The sequence below is a fragment of the Heterocephalus glaber genome, unplaced genomic scaffold (assembly GCF_053883595.1).
Source record: "Heterocephalus glaber isolate CG9 unplaced genomic scaffold, H.glaber_assembly_v1.0 deba00001497, whole genome shotgun sequence".
Classification (NCBI taxonomy): Eukaryota; Metazoa; Chordata; class Mammalia; order Rodentia; family Bathyergidae; genus Heterocephalus; species Heterocephalus glaber.
Window position 1 is genome coordinate 25,484,492 of NW_028258320.1, and position 24,261 is coordinate 25,508,752.

The window sequence follows — 24,261 nt, forward strand, 5'->3', positions numbered from 1 at the left end:
CTCACATTGGCTCATTCTGCTGTGTAGACTTTCAGTCGAGTTTTTCATGTCCTGGAAATCTATTTGCATCTGTTTTATGGATTCCATTTGTTTCTTATGTTGGGATTCCATCATGTTCCTGAGCTCCTCTCTAGATTTATTAATCACATCTTGCACTAGGGGCACAATTTCTGCTGTTATCTGAGAAATTATTTCTGATTTCATTTTTTCCAGATCCCCTTTTGTTGCCAGTCCAGTGGGTCCAGGTGGTTGAGTATCAGAGTATTCCATCTCATTTCCCTTTGGGCTTGCTGTAGGTGATCTGGAAGTCTGTTTTTGAGACTTATTTATGTGTTTTCTCATTTCAAGTGCGGTGGAGGCTGTTCACGCCTGCATGGATTACCTTCTCTGAGCTGGGAGAGGTGGGACAGGGGCCAGGAGCAGCGGTAGGGATGGTGACCCAAAAGCCCTTTCCTGTGGGCTGGGAGCAGCCGGAGGGATGGTGGCTAGGAAACCCCTTCCCCTGGAACAGGAGCAGTGGGATGGTGGCTCAGAAGCCCCTTCCTCTGAGCCAGGAGGACCGGGTACCGACGGTGGCCCAAAAGCCCTTTCCCCTGGGCTGGGAGCAGCGGGAGGGATGGTGACCGGGAAGCCGCTACCTCTGGGCCGGGAACAGTGGGACTCAGTACCTTGGTCTGGTGGTCTGGTGTCCTCTGCGTCTTTGTAGTGTGGAATCAGGTGGCTGCCTGCCTGCAGTGGGGTGATAAGGCATCTACTGCATGACTCAGCACCTTGGTAGGGCGTGCACAGACCTACCTGTCTGCAGCAGCCTGATTCAGCGTGTGTTCTGTGCGACTGGGGACCTTGGTAGGGTCTTATGTCCTATTATTGATATTATTCATTTGTGTTCTGCATTGTCATATAAAATTATCCTACTTATTCAATTGCTTATTCTTTCCCACTAGATTAAAAGCTTTATTAATTCCATGAAGTACAATACAATATTTGTCTTATTTCACTCCAGTACCTACAAAGTAGCCTGGATAAATGATAGGTCAGATTAAAAAGAAGAAATGCACTCATGCAAATGTGCAGAGACACACACACACACACACACACACACACACACATGTACAACCCATTGGAGATATCTTCATGGATCATTCTTTGAAGCTAAATTTAAATTCAGTGCCAAAAAGCTCTTTAGCAACTCTGACCAAATATGATACATTGATCTTCTCAATTGCTAGTACTTCTGTGAAAAAGGAAGCAGTCCCATAAAAAATTGGGATTTTTAGCATTCTCTGTTTTAGCATTTATAAATTCCAAAAGATGGTTTTATTCTGACCTAGAATCATTTTCCTTAGGAAACTTAATTTAATAATTATTTTGGCTGCCATGAAGGAGTCTGACTTCTTGTATTTAACAAATTAATGTCCAGGAAAAAATGACTTTGATATTGAGATGGGGGATGTCTTCCTGAGACTGAAATTTGAGATGTCAGAAGTATTTTGCCTCTATAGTTGTTGGGAAAAGGAGCACGTTTATTCTCTAGGTGAACTGAAGCATAAGGAAATGGAATCTAAGAACATGCAAACTTATTATCTACCAGGATGGTTGAATGGTTCCAATCAAATGGAGGATAGAAATAGGGTTTTATATTCAGATTTTTGAAAGAAAAATAACTCCATAGTTATATTTAGGTGCAACAGTGCCTGCAAATACTTGAAGTAGTGGCAGTCTTTAGCTTGTTCATAACATAATGAGTATATTTTCTCTTTGAGAGTTATCATGGTTAGGAGAAAAGTTCCCTAAAACTGTTCCTGCAAAGGCAGGAATTGTCTTCCTGAAGATGGTAAGAGAAAGGCTGCTTCTTTCCCAGAGATAGGTGGGTATTATCTTTTAAATTGGCTTTTCAGAGGGCTGCCTTGGGCCAAAGACCACTTAGTGTAGGTAGACTGTGACTGTAAGAAAGTCAAATCTTCTGTATTTATTCCACTCCTAGAAATTGCTAATAAGTGAATATTTTGTTTTCCGTATCTCCAAGAAGTCTTGGTACCAGAAAGATGACCGTTTTAGAAACACTAATCTGATGTCTCTTATTTAAAACTTATTAATAATTGCCCATGTTTTAGGTTAAAAATAAAAATCTATAACATGGGCTATGCCTTGTAAGAGCTGTCCCTGGTCAATCATTCAGCCTCAGTTTTAGGGGACTTTGCATATACTTCTCTGTCTACCTGAAAGGCGGTTTCCTTTATCTTCCTCTCTCTAGTTACATTCTACTAATCTCTCAGATCCAGCCCAAATGTCAGTACCCATGGGAATCGTCCTGACATCTTAGGCTAAACCAGGCTCCTTTATTCTATACTCTTGTAATTCCCTGAAGCTTATCTTCATAGTTAATATTAACCGTAACAGATTATTAGGGTAGAGGCTATGTTTCTCTGGCTCATCACTAAATACCCAGGCACATTGGAGGTGTTCAATGAATATAAAATGCACGAATGAATGAATATAATTGGGTTATACAGTCTGTCTTACATAAATTTTCTAAATACTTCGTATGCTAAAGACATAACCAAAAGGAAAAAAAGATGATTTTTTTTTTGCTCTATTTCTTGTTAACTGAAATGGATAGATGAAGATAAATGTTAAGTATGTAGATTTTATAATCATACAGGTCCAAATTTAAAACTCGATTCTACTACTTACTAGATTCATGATCATGGGAAAATTACTTAAAATTTCTCTGTATTACAGCTTCATTATCTATAAAATAGGTCAGACTTAGGTTTGAAGCCCTGATCTACCAGTTATTAATTGTGTAAATTAGCTGAAATTAGTGATCTCTGTAAGCTTTAAGCTCCTTCACTATAAAATGAGGCTAATAACATCTGTCAATTTCTCATGACTATTAGGAGGATTAAATAATCATACACATTTATATATAATGAAATATATTTGCTTATGAACATATGAAAATGAATAGTCCATGTCAGTAACCCAGTAAGATCAAAATGAAACAATACTGTGAAATTATTTTCTATTAGAATGACAAAAGTAAAGCACTGGCTAGTACATGCTATTGGTAATGACGTAGAGGGAGCCATTCGTATGGACGGCTGGTAGGTTTGCAAAATGATAGAATACCTTTGATTCTATCAAAATTCAAAATGCACATACAATTTGACCTAGAAATTCCTCTTCTGTAACTTTATCCTATGGACATATTGTACTTATTTACAAAGGTGTATGATCAATGATGGCAGTGCAGCAGTGTGATATATCTCCCAGAAATATTATTTGATAGAAGAATGTAAAAAGCAATATAAATTGTGCTTTTAAAAAATCACCACCCATGCAAGTATGCATCCAACTGTTTGAATAGGCAAAGTTTTAATTGCCTCTTGGGAGAGGAAGGGCGTACCTAGGGAGAGATTTACTTTTCATTGTCTTCATATTGTACACTGTGTGTGTTTAAGTTTTTTAGTTTACAAAATAGCCATATGTCTTTATCAAATCAATATGAATTTCAAAACACAAAGAATATGAATTAAAATTTCTGGCTACTGCTACCATGATTGCTTTCTCCTATTATTATTAGATCTTAAATTTGAACTGCCCCAGAGATCCCTAGTTGCTCCAACTTAAACACAAAGGACAGTAGAAGGGCAGAGTCGTCACTGTGGGATGACTGAAAAAAGTGGGAGAACACACCTACCCATAGGTGTCAAGAGCGAGGCAGAGGAGCAGAGAATTCCGGCAGAGAGGCTGATCCAGCAAGTGAGCAAGTGGTGTGACATTTTGCATATCCTAAGAAGTAAGCAAACCAAACCTTACAAGAAAAGTCATTGAACATGAATTTATTGAATCCTCATAATTACCTCAAAAACAGGTACTATCTCTACTTAAGAGACTAACAAATAGAGTTGAGTGGCCAGTGTAGGGTTATACACCAGCCAAAGGCAAAGCCAGTATCAGCCTTGAAGAGTCTTAGCCACAACTTTCAGCATGTCTGTTATATGATGTAGTATTTAGGGATTGTAGTGCTTTTTTTGATTCAGTGATAGGCTCCTGGTACCCTTGCTCAAATAAACACTTTTTATGAGAAGTGCAGTTCCACTCTGCGCCAATGATTTCATTTGAAACCGTGCTTGGTGATTTCTAGAAGGGTATTTATTCCCTGGTTTTGGTTACCCCAGTTTTACTGTTTCCCCTGGAGAAAAGACTGCTGAGGGAACCCATATTTGTGAGTCGTTCTTGTGGTCTCCTATAGCCTTTAACGCTTTTATTTAGAAAGGATAGCTCAGGGAAAAAACACATCTCCAGGCCTCCAGCCTGAGAGCTATAGGAACAATAACATGATTTTATCTTAAGGACTACTCTTAATTTGCAGATTAGTGTAGTCAGAAAATTACCAAAAGCTGTTAGGTCTGTCTCTCTTCCATGTGGAAATATTTTGGGCAGTTCCTTTGATACTGATAGAGAAGGTAAGTGTATAGTACATATTTAGCCAAGTGCCATCCAGTTGCAGGTATTGTACAATTTGGAAAATTCTTGAGGGAACTGTCTCCTCCCAATTTTCTGCCTCCATTTTAGAATATTCTGAAGTCTAGGAACTTTGGAAAGGGCTTAGGTAGTAATGAACTAACCTGTCTAACTAGGGACAATCAGCACATGGCTATTTTTGTTTTAAAATTGTATTTTAATAAGGGTATTTAAAGACTTGAGATATTTTTCAATAATTCCACTGCAATGTAATGGTTAATCTTAGGAGCTCTGTGAGTTTGACTTGTATTTAAGATTTTTTACAATCTATATATAGGTTGGTCTTTAATAACCATTTATACATTGCTTCTTTTTATATAGGTCATGTATTCTCCTGGGAGAGTAACAAGATTAGAAATAACAAATACAGTGCAGAATAAATTAAAATGCTTCAAACTACATTATATAATTTCAGAAAATTGGTTTCACACTGAAACATTTAAATAAGAAAACCAAATGATTTAAGTTTAAAAAAATCCTATTATATGGGCTTGAATTGCCATTGTTTGGCAAGTTTTATCCTGAGTAGTGTAGTAATAGTATCTTTTCATAGTGTTCCAGTAATGTGACAATTCATTTGTGTCAATATGGATACAATTATTATTATTATTATTTTGTTTCTGGTTACTTAAAAAAATAAAAAGTGAAGATGTAGTGTTTATTAGTAAAAACGTCAAAGAACTATCATAAAAGTAATTGTATTTTTATTTATAATTCTCCAAGCTCCTGTATACAGATATTCTTATTACTGTGGTGCAATTAATTCAGAAGCTGTTATGGTGCAAGAGATGGCAAAATTAGGGCTAATACTCTTCTAAATCCTTATGACAATAAACAGCGGGGCTCGATTTTCTTTTCACAATGAAATGAAGAAGATACGATGCTCTAAAGAATCTATATTCCAGCTAGTTTTGTCTGTTTCTGTGAAGTTTAGCATCACTCTCCTTGGACGGAGTCCTCAGGCCTTTTTCAGTTTTTCTATTCGTGCATTAAAGGCCTCTTCCTGTATTTGCAGCTTTTCGTTTATCTCGGTCTGTGAAGACAATCATAAAAAAGTGGTTATGATGGAGCTATCTTTTGCTGCACATTGTCTTTGTGGTTTTGACATACTATAGTGCCTAAAGACAGACATTATCCCTCACACACCTTCCTGTTTTGCAGACATAGCCGTGTTTCAGCCTGTAGTGATGTGATAACAATTTATCATATTTCTCTGCACATTCCCAATGTATAGCATGTCTACTATGAACAGGAAGTGGTATTTGGACAGCCATTTTTCACATAGCCATGTGTTGGAAGATAGGATAATTTATCTGCACTTTCAGACAGACTTTACCAATAAGCACCGAATCTGAATAACTGCTTTGGGCTGGTTATTGCAGTGTTGTTGGTCCCCCCACCCCTCTGCAATGGATGTTTTTGTCTTCTGGGTAATACATTCTAAATGGGATCCCAGAAAGCTTCTGTGGTGAAATAACAACACAAATAATCTCACAATTAGAACAATTCTCATAATTAAGAGTATTCATCATACATTATAACTCTTGGAATGATGCCACTTTGTGGTATATTTTTGGTAGAAAAAAGTAAGCAATTGCTAACAGGTTTTTAGCAATTGCTGAAGCTTTGATAGCATTTAGCCCCTGGCAGTGATATTCTGTGGACTAACACTGCTACCTGCACAATTTCAGAAATATTTACACATTATCTGAACATCAGTAGCTCTGGAAATGTCTGCTTTTTATCACGGTTAATAATAAAATTATGTGCAGGGAAATGTTTGCTATGTTGTTTGATGTAGCAAAAAACTTGATATTTTTTGTTGTTATTGTATTTGGGGTGATTTAAAAATTCCTATGAGATTATTAAGAGTAGTTTATACGCATATGTATTAATAAATTCTAAATTGAGAATATTTATACATATAACATAATTTTAGGTCTTCAAGTTAGTTGTATTTTGAGAAAATTTATTATTTAATTAAGATACCAGAAATTTGAAAAATCAATATGGTTTTAGGACCAGATTTACTCTTTCATTCATTCTTTCATTCACTCATTCATTTGAGTGCAACTATGATAGTTTAGAAATGTTTGCCCTAATTATCTTATCTGATGAGATTTTGTTTTACCGACAGAGTAAGGATTGATATTTAGGACAAGATCACACTAGGGAGCTCGGGATTTAGCTCAGTGGTTCTGGCACCAGCCTCGCAAGCGCAAGGTCCTGAGTTCGATCCCCAGTACCAAAAAAAAAAAAATACATTGGTGAGAGATAAAAATTAAAAAAAAAAAAAAGATCACACTGGTGTCAGCAATTCTGGATTCAGAATGCATGTGAGTAGGAAACTTTTGTTTGTTTGTTTGTGTTTTGGTTTAATTTTTTTTTTAATGTCATGGACCAATTTTTGGCTTCTAGTTTTATTCCAATCTTTTCCTTTCTTGGTGGTTGGATGAAGGTTGCATGGAAGGATAAAATGATCCTCCAATTTACTAAGGAAATTTGTTTTCAGGATGATTAATTTCCTCTTGAATGATTTTAGTACAGTTAAATGGAACATTGGTCTATGGGTGGGGAGATCCATGTGGTACTTTAGCCATGTAGTCTTGGCCAAGTCATTCAGGGATTCTTATCTGAAAAATTCGTTGGAGAATAGAACTGTGTTAACATTACAACCTAGCTTTTAAATTCATGATATACTTCGCTGATTACATATTTCATTGATCTAGTGCCATGAAAAATTTTAAAAATTAAAAATAAATTTTACTCTTGTTTCATTAAAATAAATATATGGCACACAGCATATTGGATAATATGGGTTCAAATGGTTTGAAGAAATAATCTCGACATGATTCCCAAAGATTGAAGAATATCTGTACCCAGACAATCAACTCTTCCTACTTTCATTACTGTTCTATGTCCACTGTGATCTCAGTGCTTTTCAGCTGAGGACTGATGGACCATCATTTAAAACTTCTGTTTTTCTACCTCACAAGGGTTTGTTTCATATTGATCTGGAGACCTCTGGTATTTCAGTGAAACAGAATTTATTGAAACAAGCGTGGCCTCAAGGAAAAGGTTCATGAATGCAAGGTGCATCTAATGGAGAGCTGTACCTACAGGAGAGTAACCTTTCAGATCTCCAGATCTTGGGCATCAGTACTTCAGTTCAAGTACAACCAAGAGAGCTACATCAAAAGATTTCATGACTGGTCAAGAAGAGGCTATCATTGGTCTGCTAGTGTCTCCCTGTTATCCCCAAGAATACTGCTGATTAGAAAAACTATTTTACAACCACTGGAGCTGGAGCTAATTCTGCTTCTTTTAGCTGAGAATGTAAAACCTTTAACCTTGATTCAATAGCTTTTCACTGACGACTAACTTGAGGTGATCTTCAACTTTTCTAACATTTAAAATTCAAAGTTGACCTAAAGGTACCTGTAGTCCCAAGAAGGCAAACTTCTCTCAGAGTTTTCAGGTTGTTTTTACACCAGCAGCCAACATTTAATGCAAGAATTTAGTGTTAATGTTCATATTTCTCTGAAATGTAATTCTTTAACTATATTAAAGTTTGCTCCATTGGGTGTAATTTTTATTATACAACTCAGGGCCAAAATAATTTCATTTTGAATATATTTTTAAAATTAAAATACCTAAACTATATAGGCTTAAAATGCTTGCTCTACTCAGTGTAATTTTAATTAACAGCTGAGCGCCAAGATAACTTCATTCTTAATAAATCTCTAAAACTATAAAATGAGTCAACTGGAAAATAAGTGGATTAGTCTAAAAATTTAAGGATTCACACTACCATTTCAGAACTGTATGCATTATACAAGATGATATGTTCTTGTAATCACACTAGTGAAGAAACTCTAAAAACCATGTGTAAAATATGAATTCACTACTCTCTCTTTCTGGAAAAAAACTGTAATAACGGTGTGAATTTTAAATGAAGAAGAAGAAAAAACTATGGGGAATTTAAACCATCTTACAAGTAATAGCTCACTAAATGTTTGTATAGCATGTTTGTTCAGAGGGCATATGCACAATAACCACTAACGTGCAGCTAACTTTGAAAAGGGATGTGGGAGTTTTTAGATCTAGGAACGCTGAAAGTCAGATTTTAGAAGTGGAAAACAACTTGTCCATCTAAAACAGGAGGAGAAATTTAGGTAAGTCGAGAGTAATTACTCAACTTGGAGTTCGACCAAAATACAAGGATAAATACTGAAAATGCATCACCCCACAAGTATGTTAAAATTCAAAGTAGTCTCCTGGTGGTATTAGACATGATGTGGTTTTTGTGGATAACACTGGTATTAGAGCTAGAACCCAGGTCATAGTTAGCTCCCAGGCAGGGTCTTTCGTCAGTTGCTGACCCTGGAAACTCTCGACAAATGACTTAATCTTTATGAATCACATTTTTCAATTGCTCAAGGGATGTGCCCTCCTTATTCACATGGAGTTTACTAGGATTATTGAAAGAAAATACGTAAAAGGGTTGATCAATTTGAGACTGTATAAATCCACATCATCTTGCTATTTCATTGAAAAATTGGCAGTAATTTTGTTGAGGCTGATGCCCACAGATCCACTTAATATGAAAATGATTGTGGCATCAAAAGGACCCACATCTCTCTCCTCTGCTTCAAGTTCTTTTGGTGCCTAATTACATTTAGGTAAGCAAGCTAATGAACTTCCAAGATGGCTTTAGGCCAATGGGAAGATAATGTGCACATACAATAATCATATTCTTTCTGCTATAGAGTAAAGGTATAAATGCTACAGACTCTAATATTTAAAAAATGTAGTGAATAGTTAAGAGCATACAGTTCACTACACGGAATATGACCTTGGTAAAGATGTTTTCAATTTTTTGGGCCTGCAAACAATTCTCTTGCTGCCTAGTAGTTCCTCGGCAACAATTTCAGAGCCGCAGGATTGCAAAGGAGCCCAGGGCCATAATTATACATAAACTATATTTAGATGAAATGTTATCAAATCTAAAAAGGAGATATGTTCTGAACTCAGTTTAATTCAACTGCACTCTGCCCTTCCATACAGTAACCAGTTATTACATTCATGGGGTTGTTAACAATAAAGCTTTGTGTAAAACGTGTTCTTCTACTTTTTCTGGTAAACACTAAACACCCCTTATTAAGCTGAGGACTTTGGCTGAGTTTGTTGGCACCAAATCATTAAATGCTCATGTAAATAATGCAATAATGTTCTATGATTAAACAAGTACCAAGCCATATTTATGCCAAAGTAATCTTTTGCTCTTTCTAATTTAATTATTAATATAGTATGCTTTTTATATATGGTCTCATGTTCAGATAACAACTAAATCTTTTGAGATGCATTAGTATTTTAAATATGTGCTATGTTGGCCTACTGAATTATGGTTATTTCTAGGAAATTGTAAATTTGTTAAAAAATGCAATCCACTTATTAAATGTTTTGGCCTGGAAGATTATGTGAATTCCTGTAAGTCTTTGTGTTAAGGTAGAAATATTTGTTTGTTTGGAGAGAATACAAAAGAACTGAGCATAAAGCTGAGTCTGGTGATATAGCTCACTGGCTGCTGCTACTGAGATGGCAGTTGCCATAGCCATTTTCAAGCTGCCATTGATGTAAATTATTTAGCTATTAGTGGCATGTGAAAAGGAACAAACTGTCTGAGGGATTTTAAGGACTCCTTTATTTCTTAGAAATTTGGTGAGAAGAATTAGCTAGCAATTATGATTCTTTAGAAATGTACACCAATTATCCCTCCATAAGCAATGCTGCCAGTGTAACACAGCACCAAGTCTTTACCATCTTGAATGTTGGGTCTTCAGTGTTGAATGATTTTGCAAACTGATTCACAAATACCATGCCAGATCCTGTTGGTAAATCTATTTTGTGATCTCTCTGAACCTCAGATGACTCAGTATGGGCATGTTAAATTGAACCTCTTCATCAGGAGTATCTCTTGATTGCACAGTTTTGGTGATGTATGCAGACATGAAAGCTAAGGTGTACTAATTACCCAATAATAAAGTGAGCAAACTATCAATACTGAGTACCTGAACGTCTGTTAAAATGTCATCCGTGATTTGAGCCAGCACGGACTTTACATCTTCAGTAGTGAAGCCAACTAAAGGATCCATGTCCAAAGTGTCAGTTTCTGGCTGGGACTCCTCATGGCCTTGTTCTTGATCTAGCCCCTAAAATATTAAATGTAAACAACATTCAAGTAAATTGTGGAGTATCCATTTGTTAATATGTAACCTCAAAATTCTATTGGATATTGTACCAGGAAGGATGTCAGTCTAGGAGATTTTGATTTGATATTACCCTGTACAGTATTTTTATTCTTTATGGAGATTATGACAGAGAAAGTCCTAGTGCCAAGGCAGTGCTTACTTTTGGGGAAGTGAAAGTAGAGATTAGGAAATATGGGATGGAAGTGTTTAAAGCTGCTGAACTGCCATCAGCTAACCCATCTTGGAATCAATGCTAAAATAAATATTTACATCTGTCTGGGAAAACTCAGAGGCAAAGAAAATGGAAGAACATTTGGTTCTTTCCTTCCCACCACTAAGTATATAATCCCTAAACTGGGTCAGTGAAAATACAAAAGAAACCTTACCTTCATTTCTTTATCTAATATTGGAGGTGGCTCAATGAATTTTGAATAAATATCAAATGAGATTCCTTCTTCCAGAGGACTTGGAAAAGGGCCTCCTGCAGGGTTGACGATCTCTATTACTTGCTGGAAAGGAAGAAAAGAGATAAATTATGACAACCTTCAATAAGTAACCACAATTTCAGCCAATTGCCTTATATATGTACCATACTTCCAAATGTGGTCTATTTTATGTGCCATCTCCTCCTCATTCTTGATGCTATTGACCTCCTGGTTATCTGGTGCTTTCTGAGCTCCATAACTCATTATTTGCATTTTATTTTCCTATATTCTTGTCTTAATCTCTTTTTATACTTTGTAGCTTAGCATTTCATTTTGTACTTTGTTTCATGGCTCAGTCCCTTACTCATGCCTACAAGCTCTCTGTAGGTGGAGAACCAAGCTTTAAAAACCCTGCATTTTTTTTTCTCCAGCTCTGGCAGTTGGTAATATTTTGTGATGGCCTGGTGGTGATGGATGCCACTCAGCAGAATGCAGTTGTTATTGAAAACAGTAATAAAGTAGCCATCAAGAACTTTGTGATGAGGACAGTGAAAGCTCTAAAGATTAATATGTACAGCCAGTACACTGCAGGTCAGATAGATTACAGAAAACACAGAGGGCAGGGCAAGACTTCGCCATAAGCAGTTGACAACTCTTTAGCAAGAGGGCATCAATCAGAGGGAGGGTGATAGTCAACATTGGAAGTGAAGATGAAAAAAGACAGTGAAGCCAACTTTGGCAGTGCCTATCCTACCATAATTTGGGGGAGAGAAAGAAGAGATGAGAGTACTAATAGCATTAAACATCTGAATCATTTAATTAGTTCCTCTTGTTCTAATTCCATGGTTAACAAGCAACATTTTGACCATAATTTAATTTCCCATCTCAATTGATCTGTAAAGACATGCCCACTTGCATGTTCTGGCTTTTATGCCTTTTACATTCCTCACTATAAATCAATAAATTGTTCCAGTTTGTACAGTAAATTCTCATGAGCTTATTATTGCAGCTCAGAGATGAAGTTGCTCACTGTTTTCTGAGAAAGTCAGACTCTTACTAGTTCGGAGACTAAACTCTAGAAATGTATAAATTCATTGAAAAATGACCATCTTATGAAGCATAGAGAAAAATAATGAAATAATCATACATTGGTTTCTAACTTCTCTACAATATTTCACATAAATTTACATGTTACATTTCATTATTTGCATATTAATGTGTTTTGACTGAGATATGTTTTGAAATGTACTGGAAGCTAAGTTATTTCTTGGTCTGACCAGTGTATGTGCATTTTGCATTGAATTTGTATTAGTGGTTTTAATTTGAGTTTACAGGAAGTTGTTGCCTAGTGTGAATATATAGAAGCACTGAACTGTCCTAACTTTAAAGGCAAGGAGACTTGGAACCCAAGAAGCTAAATGGTTGGCCTAAGGTCAAATGATTCCCTAGTGACAGAGCTAGGAGTTAAACTCTGGTGTGCTCACTTCTTGGCCTATGCAGTTTTCAAGAAACTTTAATATGTTATCAAGTTGCCATACTTGGAAGTTATTGATCTTATTAAGCAATGACTTTTTATTCTGTTAGATGACATCATTCCAGATTGTTTATTTTAAGTTGACTAAATGTTCATCAGAACAGAAAATTGAGAAAACGCGTCAGAACAGTTCTTTTCACTCAGCACATTCAGAAGCCATCTTTTAGGTGGGGTGTACAAGCATTTGCATCTTCTCACAAAATTATTTGTACCTAATTCTACTACTCTTGGATTGGTATCCCCCCACATCTTCTATTGCTCTTATTTTCCCAAGCTTGGAAAAGGAAACAGCTAAACATATTTTGGGTAAAATAAAGAAGCTGCTTGTGGGAGTCAGAGAGAAGGGAAAATGATGAAATATTTATTTGGTGGTACAGACTTTAATATTTGGTGAAAAATATGGTTTGGGGTGCAGGGAGGGAGTGAGACATTGAAAAGAACAAAGAACTGGAGTTTACTGAATTTATTTCAGGCACTGAGAAAGTAAGCCTGAATTGATTTGCAAGGTAAAATTGTTTTCTTTTAATGAAGCAGAATTTTATCTTGTGTGCTGTCACCACATCTGTCTCACTGCTGTGCTTTTCTATACACAGGACAGACCTTCCTGCGAATTCACCCTCACCCTCCAGCGCAGTTCTCAATAGACAGCCTCTCCATTTTGGTAATAACAGATTCTACCATCCTCCCCCTTGTGCCCTTTTCCCCACCAGATCATACACTTAAATGAAAACAGATATTTGTGTTCAAGTCTCTCATTTCATCCCTCACACCCCTGTGGTCTGCATTCCTTTATATGGTTCATCTGAATTACTCACCAACTACCCAATTTCCTGGTCGTTGGCACTACAATGTGTGTGTGATGTGTGTGTGTGTGTGTGTGTGTGTGTGTGTATGTGTGTGTGTCTATTGGTTACACTCTTGGAAACTTGGAACTTTTTGCCTCAACATAACTATTTGTTTTAGTAAAGTGAAGCTCCCTTTTATTCCAATAAGCTGAAATTCTGGCTGAGAGTTGGGCTTTTCCCCCTTTCTATGAGTGTAGCTAATATAACTATTAAATTGATTTAATTTATGCACAAAAAGAGGGGGTGAGAATTTCTTTTCTTTAGACAGTTTGCATATTATTAATGAACCAGACTACAGCTATGTTTTTCTGTCCAATGCAGAATTGTATTTCTTTACATTAGTGAGTTACTAGAAAGAAAAGAAAAGTCTCAGTTTCAAATGGAGGTAAAAATAAAATTTTCAATAATAATAAGAAGGTCTATTTTCTAATATATAGTTTGAAAGAAACATAATGCCCAGAAGCATCATGGTGATTTTTTCCCCCATTAAAAATGAGTAGCCTTTTTTGAAAAACAAGTTTAAGGAAAATTAGAATCAATAATTGTGGTGAGAACACAGAGCCAGCAAATATGCTTAAATGAAACCGTCTGATGCAATACTTTCTTTAAAAAAATACAATTAGGCCTTTGTATTTTTTTTTTAACAAAACCTCATGTTTTACAACACCACTGGTTCTGTAATAAAATCTATTTAAAACAGAAAGACATGGTCAGCTTTATTAAGTTAGATTTTCTGAAAACGTTATAATTTCCTCAATTCTATGAATAGTTGAAATAAATTAAATAAAGCTAGTTTTATAACTATTTTTATACATTCCTGTAGAATTCTAATTGTCTCATTTTTTTCTTCAAAAGTCTAATATGTTACCTCTTAAATCTGAAAAAATAAAAACAGAAAAGGGGATCAAGTAAGTTTATTAAAAGAACACTCCTATTTGATACCCTGACTTAGCAACCCCCCATTTCCATATGAGAATAGCACCCATAATATCAAGAAACAAAAGGAAGGACTTTAAGTGACTTGCCTCAGGCCTAATGCTGAGATTAAAAATCAGGAGTTTCTGATTATACACATATATCCATTTGGCCAAATGATTGGTTTTGCTTGACTTTCAAATACCTCCTAAATTTTACTTTAAATGTAAAGCAGTAAATATTCTTCTCTTGCCATTTTTGAATGCTTGCACACAAATGGATATAATAAAAACAATCATATTGTTCCATGTGAATGCCATTTATATTTTTTTCTGATAATGAGTAGACTGTTTGAACCAAGGTGAGTACATTAAAAGCTCTAATAAAGAAGTGAAGAGATTTCTAAACAGAATAATGGACTGTTAAGTGAACATACAATAAAGACCATCTACAGATGTGATCACTAGAAAATTAGTTTTGCATAACTTACCAATACACATTTCCCCCAGATGTTATCTGTTACATGAAAATTAAGTTAGTTATATTGTATGTTACATGCACATTGTGTCAGTGTTATTTAAGATGGCTTACAATCTGCACTTTCCTTTAATTGTGTTATGGTATTTAAGGCATATCAAGTAAGTGGCTTTTTGGCATAATGTAATACTTCTAAGTACAAAATTTCAGCATCAAAAATTATGAAGAATGCAAGATCTTTACTTATAAGCCAAGTGCAATCACTTGAAACCTTTAAAAAATTTGTATACTTAATATGAATTGGACATCTTCCATGGGAATAAATGCTAAGAATTTTGACCTCTTCTGGAACTAAGTTCAGGGTCAGTTTGGGTCTAATAACATGCTTATGGGAATTGCACTCTCTTTCAGATCTTACTGTGTCAGAGAAGTAATGTAAAGATTTTATCTCAGCATTGTATTACTTCGCACATTCTTTTTCTTCTTTATGTGTTAACGTTATCGATAGCATTAACTCCTGCATTATTTTTTTCTAGAAATTGTTTTTTTTTAGAAAATGTAGGTGATTTGTGGGTAATGTTATACCATTAAAATCTTTAATTGAGGTGGTAAATTGTTAAACTATGAAAATTTATTATTAAGCTATTCAAGATATTAAAAATGGCATTGAAATTACAACTTTCTACTAGTATGAATGGCAGAAAGCAAGATAAATCTGTTGGGTCCTTTTGGAGCCACAGGCACACAGACAAAAAAGTGGATTTGCTCTGAAAAGGCATTTGTTTGGAATTGTCAAAGGATGACTTCATATGTAAATCAGAACTTACTAAAATATGTCAAAGTTTCAAAAAGCAAACTTTATTGCCAACTTTCCCTACTATTAACTAAAAGAAAGAGGCACAAAAAATTCCTGTAAAGTTTTAACTATTTTCCCCCCTTGAAGAAAGACTTTACTCATTTGCAAGTCTAATTAAGAAGTACTTGTGTGGTTCTAGAAATTTTTAACAAAAAATTGTAACTCATTGCCCACAATGTCCTGCACATAAAGTAACAACATATGAATGCCACCTGCAAGATGCAATAAACTGTACTAATGTCATACTGAGGCCATAAATTTAAAATGGAATAAAAGGAAATTCAAAAGCTAGGAAAGATTATCAGAGAAACTAATTAATCCACTTCTAAAGCATTTTTCTTTTGTGTTAAGGGCCATTACAAATGTCTTAATATACCCTGTAAATGTAGACTATCCATTCTGCTACAAGAGTTCTCCTCCTCCTTTGCATTTTTGACTTGGAAATAAATTTGCAAATGCAGCACATTAATTTTCTTTCCTATGCTTAATATGCAGTATTTACATTTTGAAAAGGTTCAAAATGTTGCCAGGCTTCTGCAGGGTATGAATAGACATCTAATAGCAACTTCTATTTTTATCCACAGCATACTGATAGTTTGAACATTTATAACTTAATAGAGCTTTGAGACCATCAAATCCACACATGCTAATCACCTAAACAGTGAACAGTAACACAGCACAACAAGTCAGAACAGGAAATGAAGACTACCCATTCCAGCCGAGGCTGCGAGGAGGAATTTAAGTTGGCAGGCCGCAGTAAAGCCATTTACAATCTGGCTAGAAAACTCCAGTTCACACCTTGTGCCCATTTTCATTTATATTTCTTGATTTGATCTTGTTTAACTGGGGCTTAAAATAATTTTTTTAAAAGTTGGGTAATTAAACAAATGGATTCGAGAGTATTTTAGATATTTTTATTTCTAAATGCACTTCTGTTTAAGGCCAATACTACAGTTGGAAAAGAGATCTGGGTACTACTATCTTAATGACCTCAGACAATGAAATCCTCTCTAATGAATCGGAAAAGGACTACCTTCCTGTAGTGTAAATGCAATTTAAAAGGAAAAGATGTTTTGATCTGGCTCTTGTGCAAACATTTCCTGAGGGATATTACTATTCTTCATGTACCCAGATATTTTCTACAGATGCAACAATCTGAAAGATAGGTCACTGAATTATAAGCTTTAGCCTTGGCTTTATTACTAATTGTGCGATGCTAAGAAAATCCCTAGGCCTCAGTTTATTTATCTGTAAAAGGAGGATAAAGATAATTGCTACTGGCTACTTCATTGAATTGTTTTAAGCACAAATTAGATAATGTGGATGAAAATGCTGGGAGTTCTTCAAAGGAAGGTATTATTAAACCTCAAGGTGTATTATTATTATTATTTTTAATTACTATTATTATTGAAAGGATTATCATCTTAATGCCATCATTTTCAGATGTTTGACAGACTGAAGTAGCCATGTCTGCGGACATGGTCTATGCTATTTGTGTATGTGTTTCTTAGCATTGCTCAGGCAGCCCAATTAACTCAGAAGAATTGGTGAGGACATGCCATCTCTGCCTACATACAGTGACAGTCTTTAAAATATCAAATGGATATCCAGGACTATCTTTTCTGAGGACTTCCTTGGACTCACGCATGTTCTCCCTGAGAGCCAGATAACATGACATAATTAGGTAGTTATGAGGCATAGTCAGAACTCATGCAAATCACCTTGCAGGAAAGAAGAGTGTTTACGTCTAACTTTCCAAATTAGAAAATCTGCCTCTCCCTTCCCCGCCCAGTCACTTTCATTATCTTTTGTTTTTCAGCATCAAATGTGGCCTGTGGTTGCCTGGATTGAATTCACTTCACAAAGATTCCCTGTATCAAATGTTGCCAAAAGTTAAGAGTTGGGTATTACCAGGCAAACTTTTCAAACTTTTTTATTGTGTGTGTGAAAATGAAATATCTGAGCTCTTTTTTATTTTATGAAAAAATAAAACAAAACTTTGGAATTAAAGATAAAAGAATAACAAAAGTTATTACATTGTGTATCATTATCTTTAAAGTAGTTACTCAGAGTACAAGACAAGCCAAAAAGATTCTTACAAAAAAAGAAACAGATAATAACACAAATAAACTACTAGTGTAAATGAAACCAATTATATTGGTTTCATACAGTGCCTTTAAAAAATTTTAAAACAATGGAATTTGTAATTTGGAGAAGTATTTGAACTTCTCCCTAGGTCCTATTTATCTCTCTTCCACTTTGTTCTTTATTTGTGTTTCTCATATAAGCTCCTGAAAGGAGTAAATTTAGCATTGTATTTTTGGTTTTTAGATTGACCTTGTCTGGCAACTTCTTCAGGGTGAGAGTCAGAAGGCATGATTCCATTGTAAATAGCTGGAAAATATCTAATGCTTTTCAAAAATATTTTTTAGAGGCCACTTTGGAATATGTTTAGCCTCATAGATTATACTCTCAAAGGCATGACCTTGAAGTATAGTATTTCAAACAACTGTAGTCATACATAAATTTTTGTTTGGCTTCACGTAGGATGTAAGATTTGAGGGTTGTAATATTTTAAATTGAAGAAGTATTTCAAATGATCTCTTTTCTAAAGATTTGAAATTAAATATCAGTATTAGTCAATTAGAATAATAAAGATGAAGCTATGCAATTATCCTTGTGGAGTCTGTTTTCAATTATCAAATATAAATTTATAAATTTTATTTTACCTATGTTGCATTTCCACTGTACTTTATGATAGCTTATGTGCAGATGAAGTTATTTTCTGGCTTTCATATTTGAGAACACTTTTTTGAACAAGTACCTGTAATTTGCAGAAATTATATGAGATAATAAATTATAATGGTTCAAACAGAAACTACAATGGAAGAATGCTATGTCCTTGGTTCTAGTCTTTCTTTTTTTTTCTTGGACTTTCTGTTATTTTGACAGTTTAAACTACCTGAATAAGAGGAGGCTGAAACTATTTGGATAAATCTATATATGTAATTTACTTAACTTCAAAGCATGCTGATTGAACTTCACTTCAGTCCTGAAGTCGTCAGCGTAAAGTGGAAAAACATTCCTAAGACTATATTGAAAAGAATTTTATTTAGAAATATGAAGTTTTTTTGGACAAGTTAAAATGTTTATAAAATGCTATAAAATCTTTACAGAAGTCAATGCAATCATTCCTGACCTCTTAGACCTAAGATGTCTATTTTCAGTAATCTGACATTAAAAAATGTGCTGACAAATATAGATTTAAAAAACAACACAGGAAGTTGTAAATCAGTTGGTAACCCTTAGCATCAAGGAAATAGGAGACCACGAACATGCAGTCATTTACTTTAGTCAACCTCAACCTCGATTTTTAACTAAAGAAAATTTGCAGAAGGCATAATGTTTACATTTTGGATATTTCATTCAAAGTGTGTGTTTCTTTTTTCTCTACTAGAGTCATAAATTATTATTAAGAGATATATTGTCACAGTTACAAATATTTCCCTCTCTGCTTAGCTCTCTCTGGCCTCCTCCTTTTTTTAAAATCTCCAGTAACTGATTATTTAACTGTACTAGACCCTCTTCCCTGGTCAGCAAGCAAGAGTCTTCTTGCTTTGGACGAAACTACTGCCATTGTTTCTTATGCACTTGCCATTCTACAAACAGGGCTTTTCCAGGAAGAATCTAAGCCCTTTCTCTTATGCAGGGCAGACCTTTATTCTCTATGTAGGTGATATAATTTCAATGAAAATGAAGAGTTATTGATTCCCTTAGAAAGAAAAGAACTAGGTTCTTTAAGGTTCTGAGGCTTTTCATGGAATTGGAAATCTTAGAAATTAACTATCAAACTGATTTTGTGGACAAGAGTGTATATAACAATAGATGTTCTCAAAAAAGATCTTTCACCTATAATCTGTAAATCATGCTAGTTCAGTTAAAACAAACAAACAAACAAACATCCAGTGGCTCTGAAACATGTAGGAGTATCTTTATTCCAGATTTGAATGTTTGAGAAATCTAGATTTTTTAAATTAAATATGTACTCGTAGTCCTGGATTGGCTCTGTTACATGGTAGAGTAGGTCAGAGAGTGGTTTCTTTGTAAAATTAAGGAGCTGGGTTAGGTCATCTCTGGTGTAGTTACAGATGTTATATCCTATGTTACCAAATTTCAAGTGGCTTTCTCTTTATTTATACAAGACCCAAAGTCTCCAGCCTGTGTAAATACCTAGATTTAGTTTTTTTCTGTCATGATGAGGAAGAATATTTGGACTACACACTCAGTGCTTACTGGAACCTTAGACAGGCTGAAGCTTGTCCATCTATTTCTACTTAATTATCTTCCCAAATCTACTTCTCCTCCCCTTTTCCTTATCTTTCAATGGCATCTCCAGCTTCTCAGTAACCAGACTCAAAGTCTTGCGGTTATCTTCAGTTATTAGCTGTGTCTTGTTTCTAACATTAAATCAACCACACAACTCTTCTCCTTGGGGATACCTCCATGGTATCTGGCACACCTATGCCCTTATTTTCCATGGCAATGCCCATCTGGCATTCATCAAATCCACCCTCTTGCCCTTACAGATCTTCAGCTCTTGCTATAATGGACCACTCATTCTTTGCCAACATGCATCATGGCTGGAATGCATGCCTGGATAGTTTGTGCCTCACAAACATTTGTTAAATGATTAAAGAACAAAACAAAACAAACACCAAAGCAAAGAAGCATGTCCGAAGCTGTTTTCCCAGCTCCATCTTGTGTGGGCTGCTCCCCCTGCTGGGCAGACTTTTGTTTCCCTCATCCCTGCCAGTCAGTGTTCCATCTGGTCTCTTAGGTCAGCTCATTCACCCTAGTCAAGTCTTGCTTGTCTTCCTGTGCTCTGGGCATATTTCACATGTTCCTCTTACACAATACTTGTCACACTGACTTGCAGCTGCAGCCATGTATAAGCTATTATTTCCCATTAGTTTGTGGAAACAACTTGAGGGCAAGGAGCATCGTGGGGGCTGAGAGCTTAGGTCTTTGACCGTAGAAGGCCTTCATCATATGTTGCACATGCCACCTAGGGATGCCTAGTTTGTTTGATCAGCTATAATTCTGTTTAGAAAGTGTGTCATGAAACATGATTCCACCTGGGAGCCAATCTGGTAGCTGTACTTTTGCATCAGTGTAGCGCCTGTCTTTCTCGCTTATCAGTGGTGTCCTGGAGTATTTGATTAGCATGATGCCAAATAACCAAAACGATTTTCACTGATTTGATTGTAGTGATACTTGTTTTTAACTGATAATTAAACTGAGGTATAAATTGACTGCTGGTTGTTTTATAGACACAGTGTATTTTCAAACTATGAAGAGTTCTCCAGAGATACCTAGCTCCTAGTGAAAGTAACATCAAAAGATCTCTCTGAGGGCTGCTGAGATGCCCTACTCCAGAGGCCACAATTCATATTTTCCTAACTGGCATTGCTCCCAATACAGAGTAAAAAGTACTCACTGGAGCTATGCAATGGGGAGGCCTTGAAGGTAGTGCTGGCCACCATCTGAGAAAATAAATGGCAATGATGATAAAAAGTAACATCTCTCGTTTATTGAGAACTTACTTTGGGATTGGCATTGGGCAGGCTGGAAAACACATTATCAGTATTAGATTCTTCAAGTCATACTACATCGTGAGAAGAGATTTTATTATCTTCATTTTTTTTAGATGAAGATCCTAGAGCTCAAAGATTTTAGGTAACTCAGCCAAGGTCAGATGACCAGAGAATGATGAGTTCTGGTCAGAGCTCGAATGCAGATCTATTTGACTCCAAAACCCACATATATAATCCTTAGGAACAACTGAAATTCTGCCAGATTTTTATGGATCCCCAAAAATGTTTATAGGTGAGGAAATAAGAGGTTCAAAAAATAACATGATATACACACATCAGGGATATGAAAACAAGTTCTATAGTAATTTCAGAACTAGAATTTTTCCCTCAAAGCACCAGAACTACAATATATTGTTCCAAAAATAAGTCAGTGAAAGTAAGGCATGGAGGATTGAATTTTTTAAAAACATGATAAGATATAAAAAGCACTGGTTTAAAAGGAAATATGAGGACATGCTTAATTCATTTGTGTAAACTAAAAAGCATAGGAGCATCAGCTTGCTTTGGTGACTAAAACTGCATATTCCTTCTCAAATAGCAATTTATCCTATTTGTTGTAATTGTAATTACTGTTTTCACTGGAATCACAATTTTCTCTAGGAAGAAGCATGCAGAAAAACAACCAATAACGTAGACAGTTAAAAAAATACATCGAGAAATGGGTATGGTTGTGTGAACAAATCTCTTCTACCATGTTCTGTAATGTGCTTTAAATCCATTTCCATATTTTTAATTAACACTTAGTTCCAAAAAAATTTCTGGAGGCCATTTAAATCACAAATTGAGGAAAAAGCAAATTTACTTTATCAGAAAATTGACTATGAACTATTTTGGTGGCTTTTATTATTTTTACATAGCAATAATTAAAATTAAATATAGTCTGATTACTCAAGACAGAAGACGACAGTGAAATAATTTTCATGACTGATACAATTTTAAAGTCAAACCTGGGTGAATAAGATATTAGTTCTGTTGTGGACGAGTTTCATTGTCCAACTGCAGCTCTTATTTCCTGATCAGATCCATCCATTTCATGAAAGGAATTATAGAGCTGTACCAATCCACTTTGATAGCAGAGGCCTGGTTGCTCAATGGCTTTGTCTCAATGGCTGTTCTACGGGAACTGAGGTGTTACTTCTGCGCTGTGGGTTTTAGGCACCTATTTTGATGGTTTGAATCATTCATTTCTTTCAGGGAGAGAGAATATTATCCTACTGCATAAATATTATTTTAAAACTCTCATTCCAAAAGCACTAGTCATCTGCCATATCAAAACATCGCCATTGTCACAAGTAGAAGTGTAACTACAGCTCCCTGAGGTGCCTGCTCATCCTTGGTTCCATGACAGAAGCTACTGTTTCCTCACCTAGAAACAGGGTATAAAAGTGGCTAGCCACCATGCGAGTTTTTAGGGAGATTAGATCAATATATGAAAAGCACGCACACAATATCTGGCATGTACAAAAAGCTTAAATGCTTAAACGTGTGAGGTTGGTTTTGGTTTTTTTTTTTTTTTTTTTTTGCTGGGGGTAAGATTTCTTCATCACATTTATGTCTTTAACTATGCTGAACCAAGCTGAAAATAGAATCTTAATCTCTTTCATCCCCCAAATCCAGTACCTAGCAGGTGGCTAATATCACTGTTTCTTCCTTTGTCATATTGTCTCTTGACATACCAAATTTGAGGATTGTTTTCCCCCTAACTCTTTTCCCCTCCCTGATATAAACTTTATACCTTGGGCTGCTCTTCACTACTGCATTTGCAGTTTTTCGTATTCCTTTTCTGTTCATGATTAGATTCTTCAAAATGGTGTCCATGCTAGACAGAGTTATGCAAAGTGAATAGATGGTGGCAGTAAGACTGAACTTTCAGGATGAGTATAGCCTGCTCCCTGATGACGGAATTATTCAGGCCAGGAAAACCCTTGAAGGGTCGTTCTGGTTTTCACACTTGTATGAACACAGCCTTGGTATGAGGGGTTGTTAATGAAGCCAGTGATGCTGGCCCAGCACGTTAATTTACTTGATTTGAGGAACTTCCTGGTAATGTATTTATAAATGAACTCTCTTTAGTGGGGTACCTATATTTAGATAAGAAAATTGGAAAACAGCACCTCCTGTAATACAGTGCTTCCACAGATTGTAATATCAATCCACTCTAGCACAGATAACATTCAAGTAATCAAAAACTAGCAAGAACAATAAGCTACTGTTTTAAAATTCTCTTGCTGGAGATAAGACACCAGGGCTACAAACATTCAAATAATAAAGGTGCATTGCAAAACTGAGCTATAGTATTAATTGGGTTAATCTAATTATACAATCTGCAATTAAGCCTTAACATATTTCAGATTTCTAGTATCATTGGCAACATCAGCCATCTGATTATCATCATTGCCCCAGGAGATGAAGCCTTTACTTTTGAAAGATCTGGTGTTCAAGGCATGTTTTGCAGAATAGATAGACTATCAAAATGTTATGAAAAGACACATTTTATCTCTTTAGATTCTCTTTGTGTTAGAAGCTTTTCATTCTTATTCTGTACAACAATGATGTGTAAATACTAAGAAATGACTGAGAAGATAAATTATTACACTAATTCTTTATTCTAAACAACATCAATTTCTTTATGGGTTTTTTTTGTAGTTGCTATATTTATTCACTTATTGGTGAATAATTTTAGTTTGGTTTTAGATAGAGAAATATAGTATTGTAACTGATTTTTTTCTTTTATCAGATTGATTTTTCCATTGGTAAATCATAAAATACTTCAT

At 35.4% G+C, this 24,261-nt stretch overlaps 1 protein-coding gene across 1 annotated transcript in view; it reads right to left on the reverse strand.

The window, feature by feature from the left end:
- Positions 1-5,217: 5,217 nt before the first annotated feature.
- Positions 5,218-24,261, reverse strand: part of Cabcoco1 (ciliary associated calcium binding coiled-coil 1) — a 113,067-nt gene continuing 94,023 nt past the window's right edge. Inside the window, exons 6-8 of the mRNA XM_004858265.4 lie at positions 11,168-11,290; positions 10,602-10,742; positions 5,218-5,563 (exon numbers count right to left, since the gene is read on the reverse strand). Coding sequence (XP_004858322.1) covers positions 5,489-5,563; positions 10,602-10,742; positions 11,168-11,290 — 339 coding nt within the window. The 3' untranslated portion in view covers positions 5,218-5,488. The remainder of the gene's footprint in view (positions 5,564-10,601; positions 10,743-11,167; positions 11,291-24,261) is intronic.